This window comes from Plasmodium yoelii (genome assembly GCF_900002385.2).
Source record: "Plasmodium yoelii strain 17X genome assembly, chromosome: 13".
Classification (NCBI taxonomy): Eukaryota; Apicomplexa; class Aconoidasida; order Haemosporida; family Plasmodiidae; genus Plasmodium; species Plasmodium yoelii.
The window spans coordinates 1916618-1929437 of NC_036185.2; the positions used below are offsets into that span (position 1 = coordinate 1916618).

At 21.8% G+C, this 12820-nt stretch overlaps 4 protein-coding genes across 4 annotated transcripts; 2 read left to right on the plus strand and 2 right to left on the minus strand.

The window, feature by feature from the left end:
* Positions 1-582: 582 nt before the first annotated feature.
* On the plus strand, positions 583-1641 carry PY17X_1343800 (protein BCP1, putative; the record flags this gene model as incomplete). The annotated part of the gene is made up of 1 exon (XM_722229.2): positions 583-1641. One exon carries the CDS (start codon positions 583-585, stop codon positions 1639-1641), a length of 1059 nt encoding a protein of 352 aa, XP_727322.2.
* Positions 1642-1846: 205 nt separating this feature from the next.
* Positions 1847-5200, minus strand: PY17X_1343900 (conserved Plasmodium protein, unknown function; the record flags this gene model as incomplete). The annotated part of the gene is made up of 1 exon (XM_022957205.1): positions 1847-5200. One exon carries the CDS (start codon positions 5198-5200, stop codon positions 1847-1849), a length of 3354 nt encoding a protein of 1117 aa, XP_022813661.1.
* A 3724-nt stretch (positions 5201-8924) lies between these two features.
* Positions 8925-10487, plus strand: PY17X_1344000 (conserved Plasmodium protein, unknown function; the record flags this gene model as incomplete). The annotated part of the gene is made up of 1 exon (XM_724336.1): positions 8925-10487. The coding sequence occupies one exon, from the start codon at positions 8925-8927 to the stop codon at positions 10485-10487; it is 1563 nt and encodes a 520-aa protein (XP_729429.1).
* Positions 10488-11059: 572 nt separating this feature from the next.
* Positions 11060-12634, minus strand: PY17X_1344100 (micro-fibrillar-associated protein, putative; the record flags this gene model as incomplete). Its single annotated transcript, XM_022957206.1, has 3 exons — positions 11060-12087; positions 12213-12417; positions 12509-12634. The coding sequence occupies 3 exons, from the start codon at positions 12632-12634 to the stop codon at positions 11060-11062; spliced, it is 1359 nt and encodes a 452-aa protein (XP_022813662.1).
* Positions 12635-12820: the final 186 nt, after the last annotated feature.

Below are 12820 nucleotides of genomic sequence, written 5' to 3' on the forward strand. Positions count from 1 at the left end.
CATTCACAATTTGTGTTTTTTTTCCAAATATATAAACAAGCCGTTTGTATCCATCAAAAAAAAGGGAAAAAAAGAAAAATTGTGAAAAAAAAATGTGGAAAAAATGTGGCAAAATGTGACAAATTATCCCTTGTGATACTTTAAAATGTTGCCTGTGCCTTATAAATACAAATTAAAAAAAAAAAAAAAAAAAAAAAAAAAAAAATATATGTACATTGAATATTATACGGCAAGTGAGAAAAATAATAAAAATTGCAGAAGTAGCAAAGTAATATTTTTTGATATTTATTAAAACGGTTTTACATATTTACATATTTACATTTTTACAATTTTGCAAAAAAGTAGAGAGCAAAATTTTAAAACAATTTGAGCATACCACGAAAGTAGTCATTTTGCATTCTTCTGTTTTTGTAAAATAGTACAAAATATTTGGAGACATAAATTATAGTTCTAAAATTTGAGAGCTAAAAGATACTAAGGAAAAGATTTATATTTGTTTTTTTTTATTTGTTTTTTTTTTATTTCTTTCCTTTTTCTTTTCTATTTCCTTTACATGGTTTGTCAAGTTAAATATAAAATATAATGGAGGGCAATGTTGAAAAAGCAAAGGGGAAGGATGAGAACAAAAAAGTATGCAATCCTGTGATAAACAAGTTGAAAAAAAAAAAAAAAAAAAAGTTGGAAAAACAAAAAAAGTTGGAAAAACAAAAAAAGTTGGAAAAACAAAAAAAGTTGGAAAAACAAAAAAAGTTGGAAAAACAAAAAAAATTGGAAAAAAAAAAAAAATTGGAAAAAAAAAAAAAAAAATTGGAGAAAAAAAATGAAATATATTCTGACAAAAGTGATAGTGATAAAAACGACGAATTGATTGTTAATTTTGACCTATTGGATCCAGACGATATATATAAAGATAACATAAGAATATTGTTAAAAAATTCAGAACTATATAATAATCTAAAATGCTTTGAAAAGCTGATACATATAATATGTGAACAACAAAACATTGGAAAGGTTGTTTGCATCTCAAACGGAAACGGAAACGGAAACGGAAACAAAAATGGGGACGAAAACAACTTAATCAGCTTTGCAACTATCATAAATTTAAACCAATATAACGAATTAATAAGTTTAAAAGATATGTTTATAAATAAAATTGAAAAGATTAATAAAAATATCGAATTTGAAGAAGATCGTAAACAAATTAAAACGTTATTCGAAAAAAAAAATTTAAATATTGGTTTATTAATTAGCAATAGAATAATAAATTGTCCTATACATGTAATTCCATTAATCCATAAAAATATAGATGAAGATATTATATGGTCTCAAAATATTGAAGATATGGATAAAAATGAAAAACAATTTTATTTTTATGATTATATTTTATTTTATACTAAAGCTTATAAAAATATAAATAATCCTGATCAAATAATTTTTTACAATTTTGAAGAAGAACATTTTTTTAAACATAAATTATACTACTTAATGTGGAATAACAATAATATTAAAAAATTCTACGAAATAGAAAATGAAAAAAATAAAGAAACGAATTATAAAGAATTTATTATATTTTTTATTATAACATATTCAAAATATCAACAAGTTTCGGAACAGCTTCAAAATCTAATTTCGACATCTTAATTTTAGGAATCTCTTTATATTCCTTTTTCATCATTTTGTTATTTGTATTTTCAAGACTACTTCAATTTCACAACTCAACAAAAATTCATTTGCCAATTCAAAGAATGTAGAGTCATCTCATCGAGTTAAAAAAATAAAAATGTAAAAATTTAAAAAAATAAAAATGTAAAAAATATTTATCAAATTTGTTTGCACCTTTATTAGTTTAACTTTGTACTGACACATTTTGAATACAACTTAATGTATATTGATCATCTCCTTTTTTTTTTTCTTTTTTTTTTTCCTCTTTTTTTTCCTCTTTTTTTTCCTCTTTTTTTTCCTCTTTTTTTTCCTCTTTTTTTTCTTCTTTATTTTCATAAGTGCATGATGAAATAAAATCTTCCATATATTTTGAAATGTGTTTTGCTTTTGACCCAAATTGAATAGCTTTTTTTTTAAAAAACATAACATTTTTTAATTTTAAAAAATATAGAGACATTCTTAAGATCCACTTACAAATTTTATAATCATTTATAGATGTATATAATTTATAATGTTCATCTAAATTGTTTATTAAATAATTAAATTTTATTTCAACATTATTTTTATCACTATTTGTAATATGTTCATTAATTTGAGAACAAATTAAATTGTTATTTTCATCTTCATTTTCATTTTCGCACAAGTTTATAATATTTATTGGTTTTTCAACAATTTGAAATGGAATAGAAAATAAAAAATTTATTAAATTTATATCTAAATATGGATAAAAAACATATTGTTCACATTTATTTGCATATGTAATTATTCTATCGTCTCTATATAAATTTCTAATCCATAATCTTTTTATATCCTTTATCATTTCTTTTAATTTATAATTATTCTTTTTTAAATTTCCATTTTCTTGAATTTTATTATTTTGTCTATAGTACCCACCATATAATTCATCGGCTCCACTTCCAATTATAATCATTCTATCTTTGCAATAACATCTTCTTTCTTTTTCTTCTTCGCTTTTTGATAAACCCACCCCATTACATCTTCTATACAACTCTTTGCTCAAGTGGTTCAAACTTTCTTCTTCCTCTTTTATATCGCTATTTAGGAAAAAATTTTTATTTTTTTTTTCTGTTTTTTTTTTTTTACACAGCAAGTTCCTTATTTGCTCTTCACTATTTGTACCGTTCGAATTTAAATTTGCCTTTTCGATCTGTATAAAATTGTTCACAAAATTGTCTACGAAATTGTTATGCGAGCGATTTTCCTGACCATTCTGACCATTCTGACCATTTTCCTGACCATTCTCCTGACCATTCTCACAATTTTCCTTCGATCTGTTAAATTTGCTCAACTCTTTATTAAAATTAGTAAACAGATTATCTATCTCTTGATAATTATATAGCCTTTCTTTATGCGCAATGCAGTTATAATATATGTCAAAATTTATTAACACTTTTTTTTTTTTGACAAACAAATAAATAACATCTTTTCCCGTTTCAGAATCCACGTGAACTTGATACAGCCCGCTATGCTTTTCCTCTTCTTTTCCTTTTTCCTCCGCTTTCTCCTCCGCTTTCTCCTCTTCTTTTCCCTCCTTTTTGACGGTTGTAGAAGGGCAAGCAGATTGTGCAATCTCAGTTTTGGTAATTTCTTCATCATTTTTATTTTTTTTTAAAAAAAACCTATTATAATATATATATCTTAATTTTCTACAACATAATGAACATGCTTTATGGACACAATTAGGATTCATTTTAAATTCGCAAACAGAACATTTATTTTTTGATTGATTTTCTTTTTGTGTTTTTAATTTTGGTAATTCGTTTTTTTGCATATTTATGTTAATAAAAGGCAAAACTTTTTTTTTTATACATTTCCAATCAGGTGTACTAAAAAAAGTAGGAGATAAAATATACCCTTTTTTAAAATTTGCAAAAAATAATGCAGATGATATATTATAATCCATTATAGAACTATTCGGAGACATAACAAAATAAATAATTTTTTCATATTTAATAAGATCTTGAGGTTTTACATCTATTAATAATAATCTAATATCATATTTTGGAAACATTTTATTTATTTGTTCATAAGAAACTAAACATGTATATCTATCTATAGCATTTTCATCAAAACATACATTAATTAGTTCTATATACCCATTTTCATATATACTAAAAAAATTGTGTATAGTAATTATAGATAATAACATAGAATCAACACTTCCCGAAAATAAAATTGTAATTGATTTGGTTGTAAAAGAAGATTGTGTATTATTTTGATATGTACAAAAGTTTATTTCATTTTGTCTTTTTTGAGAATTATTCGAGTTAAAAAAATTTTGTATTTTTTTTTTAATAACATAATTTAATAATTTTAAATATAAGTTAATAAAAATGTTATTTAATTTTATTTCTGATAATATATTTTGAAAATTTTCTTTATCTTTTGGATTGTCTTTTATTTGGTTACACAACGTTTTAATGATAATATTTAATTGATCTATATCTAGTTCATAATTTATGTCAGAAAAAAGAAATATATTTTTTTTTAAAAAATTTATTATAATTTCAAAACTATCTTTTAATGATATTTCTTTATTTTCCCATTGATAATCTTCAGTATATATACAATTATCTTTTTTTATTTTTTCAAATAAAATTTCACAATTTTTATTAAAAATTATTTTATATATATTATATGGGGGTATATTAATCCCTATTTTGTTATTTATCGAAATATTATTTTTATAATTTATATGATCAGAATTTATATATTTGTCTTTATCATATATTAGATTATTACTACTTTCAAATAAATTTTCATATTTATTTATAGACTCATCATTAAATATATATTCATTTTTTTTTACATTGATATAATTAAATTTATAATGAATAAAAGGGTTATACATATTTGTTAATATTATACTATTTTGTTCATAAAAATAAATAAATGATTTCATACCAAATTGATCATTAAAAAAATATATATTTATTTGTTTATCTTTTTCATATTCAATATAAATTATAACAAAATTTCCTTCAATATTTTTTAAGCAATCTTTAAGATTAGTTTTTATATTTCCATTATTTTTAATATAATTATATAAATCTTTTACACAATTATTCTTATTTTTATTTGTTTCACATTTACCATTTTGTACATTATCTCTATAATTAAAAAAACCATGTATCAATAAAACATTTTTATTCTTTATTTTATATGTTTTTATTGGAAAAATATTATCTTCATTTTTAATTTGGTTATATGAAGTATTTTCTATATTTTCAAAATATATTTGACATCCATATAAATGTATATTTATTTTATTTGGCGACAAACTTTCTGTTGGTATATCTAATTCACAATTTACTGAATATAAATTATTGTGACTATTTTGTTTATATAAATATGGAATTATATATCTTTCTACATAATTGTCTGTTAATATATATTTATCCTTTTTATTATCTAAATTATCATTAGGTTCTAAAAAATTGTCACTAAATATTTTTGTAATCTTATTACATATCTCTTCATTTCTCTCTGAAGCGATTCGTACTAAAAAGTTCTTCATTTTAATTATTCTGCGTTTAAGTTTAAAACGAAAATGTTAGAAAATGTTAGAAAATTTTTAATATATTCATGTTTATATATAATAAGTAATACATTTCTATGCTTGCAATATTGCTAATAAAACTAAAACAGTTGCAACTAATAAAATGCATTGTTCATATATGAAATACAAAAAAAAACAATTATTTATTTTATCGATTTTTGTAAAATAAAACTTGTAATCACAACATTTGGACACTCCCCACTTTGGCCACGTATGCATACTTATTTGTGACAATGAAAAAAAAATAAAAAAAATAAAAAAAATAAAATAAAAAAAAATAAAATAAATGGTGATAAAATTGTGGTAAAATTGTGGTAAAATTGTGGTAAAATTGTGGCAAAATTGTGGCAAAATTGTGGTAAAATTGTGATACAAAAGAGGCTTATCTCGAATTATTCTATAATAGCAAATAACATGATGTTGAATTTTAGCCAGTATTTATATACTGCAATGGAAAATTATAATTTATTAAAAGAGACTAAAAAATTGTTTTTTTTCTACATATGCGAATGTATAACATAGCCAACATGACATTTTTTGATAGCATAATAAGTTGGGTACATACTGCTTTTCGTTATTTTTGAAACATTTTTACAAATTTATTATCTTTTAAATAATAAAGAATGTCGCCATAATTTATAGTCAATAAAATTAGAAAACCATACACATAATTAAAAATATAAATGCATATAAATATTTATATGTTTAGCTATTCTGAAAATTTTATGTAATTATTGATAATTAAAATAACAAATAACCAAAGGAAAGCAAAATAAATGAATAAATATAATAATATACAAATTTAAGGGAAACTAATAAATAGTTATATATGCTTATTATATACTATTTTTATATTTTTTTATTCCTAAATTTTTTTTTTTTTTTTCTTAAATTTTCATATATCATTATTGAGAAGGGTTAACCTATTCTTTGTTATGAGTTACACCAATGTAAGGTCATATAAATTTTTATTGGTAATTTTTTTTTTTTTTTTTTTTTTTACATTTTAAATAAAAATATATAAAATTTTTTACAAAAAAAATGGATTTTTATATAACATTTTTACACAATAATGGGTTATTTATATTTTTCTCATCCTTTTGAATTCTTAACATATAATGTATATATCCATTAAATTTATAAAAATAAAAAAAAAATAAAAAAAAATGTATATTTAAAGTAAACCCTATTCACAAAAGACATAACATATTTTATTACCCTTTATAATATATGTCGGTATATACATGACTATATAATATATATTTTTTTTTTTTTTTTTTTTTTTTTTTACATTTAAAAAATTGTGTTATTCACAAGAATGAAAAAGGAAACAAATTCATTAAGAAATACTTTTCTTTTAAAGGTACAAAATATTCTAAGTATTCAATATTTTTTTTTTTTTTTTTTTATTTGCACTTATTATATTTTTGATTTAAAAAAATTGTGTAAAATGACCTAGGGTTGAAAAGCTGAAAAATAATATATTTTATAAGCCCACATATATATATGCACTTATAAATTATGGATATTAATAATAAAAATTTCATTCAAATATATCGGTTTTTTCACCTCATGAAATTGAGGAATATTTTAGTATGTGTGTATATCATAGACATATGTGATATGTATTAACATTTTAGCTACTTTGATAATTCCATATTTATTTATATAAGCAAAATTGTGAATAAAAAATAAGAACAAGCCTTTTGTTATTATGCAAGAGAAATTAAGTATTAAAAATATCTTATAAATATTTGAATTCAAAATTTTTCGAAAAATATCCTATTATCTATTATTTACCATTTTAATAAATTTTTAATCTATTTATGCATAGTACACTTTTTATAATATAAGAATGATACATATATAAAATAACCCACAATTAATAATATATTAATAAGGCACATAAAATAAAAGAGAATACAGAAATAACATGTAGCAAATTACACGCATTATATATATATACATTATAAGCATACATGAGACTAAGATCTATTACTTTAAGAATAAATATATTTCGAAATTTTTATTTATTATTACTATTACATTTTTATGTATTTTTTATTGCTTAAACTAGACAAAATATTAGTCAAAAATAATTTTGTATTTTCTTACTTTCGTACTTTCATTTTCATATGCACACATATATACCCTATATATTTCAAGGCATACATTATATTTATGTTTTTTTTTAAGCCCTTTTTTTACTTTATTATTAATGCAGAATTTTTTAACAAGAGCTTATTATTATTTTTTTTTATTTTTATTTATTTATTTGCATTTAATAAATCCAATTGTTTGTTAAATGTTAAATTCGTTTGGATTTAATATATTTCTTGTTAGACACTTAAAAAGGAAATATATATTTATGGCATTATAAAATTTTTGTATTTTTAAGAGCTTAATTTATTTAATAAATTCAGGAGCTAAAATTTTACCAAAGAGAATATATTACATGTATATTATATATGTATATGTATACATATATGCGTACCATATTGCTTAAATATTTATTTTTATTTATTTTTTTTTTCATTATATTACATATATGTTACACACGTTAAAAGTATACTTATGCTCACATATTATTTATCTGTTATTTCATTCATTAATTATTCACTCATTTAATTTGTTTATCAGTACATTAATTTATATTAGCTTATTAATATACTTATTAAAATTTTATCCTTTATTAATTCTCACATTTGTTTGGTATCTTTTCATAATATTTATGATTATTTTATTCGTTACTTATTTGGCACCAACTTGTTTAAGGATTTTTTTTTTTTTTTTTTTTTTTTACAATCATAGCTTTATTATTGCCTTATTCTTATGTATCACACAAATATTTGTAAACATATAAATAATTTCTTTACGTTTTAAGCCAGCTTATTTTTATTGTTTATATATTTTGAATCATTAATACATTTATGCTATTCTCACAAATATGTTATCATATAAAATGTGTTAAATGGATCTAGTGTATTTATCTGTAAATAAAAGAGGAGGATAAGCCTTACACATAAGGGGTAGAAACGAATAAGTATATATACGCCTTATATTTATTTTACAATTTTATTAATTACTGTTTCACTATTTTACTATTTTACTGTTTTACTGTTTTACTATTTTACATTTCTCTTTTTTTTGGATATTTATTAACAAATTCAAGCTTAAAAGTTGAACAAGCTTGTGTCAACTTTTTTTATATACACATTCATGGGTATATACTAATATATTACCCTTATCCATATTGTACATGTATATATGGTTTATACATTTTTCATACACATTTTTTTATGACCATTCAGGTAGTTTACTCTCCTATTTTTAATATTCGTGCTAAAAAGTATGAATAGTCATGTAAATATTATAAAAACTAGCCATAATTTTTTTATTTTTCCATTTATTTTTTTCATTTTTTTCACACACCGAATATTCACTTTGAAAAAGCTTAAATTTATAAAATATACATGTATGTGCATGTATTTTATAAGGCTTTTGAGTGTATATATATATATAAATTATATGTACTGTGTATGCACAAAATTCTGTACATTATTTGCACACATATTTAAAAGAGACGAATTAAAATAATATCACCATTTTATAAGAGTGTGCGTAAAGTTACAAATACGTATGTGAATGTACTAATGCATTTTGTTTAGTGTAAAAGTGTAAAATGGCCAAACTAAACTTATGCAAAAGTGCTGGAAATTCATATAATCTGACTAACGAAAATCCAATTGAAGAACAATATGAGGGGAATAATATTATAGACAACGATTTAAAATTTTCAATAAAAAATAAATATGCAAATAAAAGAACAATGAGTAATCGAGCAAGTGCACCAAGTGATAGTAGTTATATTAGTGGTGCTGAAAAAATACGAACTGGAGGAAAATTGACAAATTTAATTAATACAAATAATTTAGGAAATGTTGATATAAGAGATGATATGCAAAATTCAAGAGAAAATAGATTAGATTATGAAGAAATCGATATTATAAGCAAAAGTTTAAATCATCATTTGAGTAGAGGAATAGGAGATGAATCAGTAAAAGCTTTAATAACTCAAGTTAGTTATAGTCACTTATTTACTTTATTAAAAAATATATTAACATATTTACCATTTTCGATAAATGACTATTTAATAGGAACATTAGAATTAAAAGAAATTATAGATAGTAAATATAATACATGTTTTCAATTATATGAAAAAGATGAATTAATGGAATATATATATGAAAATGAATCTATAAATTTAGTAGACAATAAAGTATATAATTTATTTAATAAATATAAACTTATGAAAAATAAAAAAGGACCTATAGATCATATACATGTAATAAATTTTAAAGAAAATGGAGCAAACCCAAGTATAGAAGAATTATTAATTGAAAAATCGAAAATTTTTATTTATAAAATGAATTCATTTGTAACTGGACGCAATCAAAATTTATCTTATATATATGAAATATGTCATGGATTAAGATACAAAACAGATACATTTTTATTATCTGTTTTTATATTTGATTGTTATATTCACAAAATAAATGAAATAACTAAAGAAAATCATTACAAAAAAATAAAACTATTGGTTATTATTTGTTCTATTTTATTAGCTTTAATTAAAACTCAAGTTTTTAGTGGAAATAGTAGTAGTATGTATTTAAATGATATCCTTTATTTTGTTAATAAATTAAAACGTGATAAAGTTAATTATACATGTATAGAAATATCAAATAAGCAAATGGAAATTCTAAAATTTTTACCATCAAATTATAATAACTATTGTTCATATTCAGATTTAACATATGTTTATTTTATTAATTTAAAAACTTGTTCAAAAAAATATCCAGCAATTAAAATATATTATATATTTTTAGAACATTTTGGATTTTTATATTATATTTATGATGTAATTTATGCATATTCTATGTATATAACAGCAGTAGGGTCATATCAACTTATCCCTCCAAGTAGAATTGTATCAACAATTATTTTATATTTTTCTAACGCTTTTTATAACAGAATGAGTAATAGTTTACTTTTTCAAGAAAAATTTTGTGAAGAGATATTTCATTTGCCTTTTGCAAATGATTTATTTATGTGGTCTTATCTTTTTTTGGATAATTTTATTTATTTTTTTGAGAATTGTGCTTTTCCTAATAAACACTATTCTTCTATATATTCAATTTTTTACGAGACGGGACGCATTCTCAATATTCGTACTGTTTTCTAAAACAGTCCTATAGTAATAGAGGGCTTGTTTGGAATTTTTGTTTGTGCATATAGATAGACAATTTTTGTTTCCCATTTCCAGCAAATAAAAACCAAAATTAAGTATCAGACACATTTACACAAGTATATATATATAATGAATATATCTCCATTTTATTCGATCATGTTTTCGTATATAAAGCGAAAACAGACGTAAACATTTTTTTTATTACACATATGCAATTATGCATGTGGGTTTTGTATATTTTCTTCTTTCATTTTGTTTAAATTTTTTTTTAAAAAATTCTAATTTTTTAATTCTTAAACATTTTTTAAAGTTAAAATAATACGCAATAGTAGCGATAAAGATAAAAAAAAAATGACAAAACATGTCAAGTTGAATATGTGAAAATTAAAAAAAATACAAAGAGTTCACTACAATTTTAGTGGGCAGTCAAACTGGGACCTATAATAAGGTTCGAAAGTGGAACAAAAAAATGGGAAAAAAAATTGGGAAAAAATGGGAAAAAATGAAAAAAAATTGAAAAAATTGGGAAAAAATGGGAAAAAAAATTGGAGCAAATTGGGGGGAAATTATTTTTTTTTGTACGTTGGGCGATCAAACAAGTCTTGCTTTTTCTTATTTTTCGAATTAAGCTGTAGATTATTCCATAAAGAATCTTTTTTTGAAGTATCATTATCTAGCAAATGTGTATATTTTGTTTGCCCTTGTTTTCCAAAATTTCCTCGTCTTACTTGTAAAACTTTTGGCAACTTTTCTTTATCAATTCTATCTTCATATGTAGGTTCATTATAATCTCTTCTATATATTTCTTCTTTACCTTCTTCAAATAGATCTTGATAAAATCCTCCTTTATGATAATATTTTTGCATAAATAACATTTTTTTTTTTTTTTTATTATTATTAGCTTTATGTGGTAAATGTTTGTTTTGTTCTATTATTTCTTTATCTGTCATATTTCTTCTTTCTTTAATTTCGTCTTTTAATATTTCATGTTTTTTTTTTTCTAATTCATCTCTTTTTAATCTTTCAAAATGTCGAACTTTCCATAATTCATATTCTTTTTCATTTAATTCTTCATCTTTTTCATCATCTTCAAAATCTTCTTCAGATGATAAAAAATTTGTTTTTTTATTTTTTAACATTTCTTCCATAATTTCTGCATTTAGTGTCTCTTTTATAATGTTTTTTTTTTTTTCTATATTTATTAATTCTTTTTCAGCATTTATATTTTCCAGTTTTTTTTTTTCTTTTTTTTCTTTTTCCAAATTTTCTAAAAGCGTTTTTCTACCCTTTTTACAAACAAATTCATGTTTTACGACATTATCACTATTATCGCTTTCGCTTTCTAAGTAGCTGTCATCCTCCTCATCCTCATCATCCTCTTCTTCCTCTTCATCTTCCTCCTCATCTTCTTCGTTTTCTTCGTTTTCTTCTTCCTCATCTTCCTCTTCTTCCTCTATCTTTGCTTCTTCTTTGGCTTCTTCCTTTGCTTCTTCCTTTGCTTCTTCTTTGGCTTCTTCCTTTTCGCCAACGTGGCTGAGAACTGTAACTTCGCGCGTCCTTCGCTCAGTCCTCTGTTGGGCACCAGCGTTTAAATCTATGAAATGAAAAAAAAAAGGAAAATATGTTGGAAAGTTTTTACTCTTTTCTGTTTTTTTCTACTCTTTTCTGTTTTTTTCTACTTTTTTCTACTTTTTTCTACTTTTTTCTGTTTTTTTTTACTTTTTAATCTTTCATATCTTCTTTTTGTTTCGTCATTGCGTACATGCACCCCTGTGGGAATTTCAACATATTGAGGATCTTTGTTTTTATTATTTTTTGAATTATTTGTAAATAAATGATTTCTCTTTTCTTCATTGTTTTTTTCATTGTCTTCTTCATCATCAGTTTCATCTTCTTCTTCCGAATCTTTAGCATAGTGGGGTTTCTAAGAATGACAAAATAAAAAAATGGTAAAATATTCTGAATATTCTACAAGGCATACCCAAGTTTGTACATACACATGTTTAAGAATTTACCTTTCCAGGGAAATATCGCTTTACTATATTTTTTTCTCTTTTTTCTTTTTCATCATTTTCTTTTATTTCATTTTGTTCTTTATTTTCATCACCAAAATAGCTTAACAATTCATTTATTGTGCTCATTATAATATTTATACTTTTTTCATTTTGTTATTTTTAAAAAAAAAAAATTAATTACTCTTTTACATAAAACATACAATGTTTATCATGTTAGTTAAATTAACTTGAGATGGCGCAAATAATTATATAAGTTTTATTTATTTATTTATTTTTTTTTTTTTTTTTTTTTTTTTTTTTTTCTGCATCATA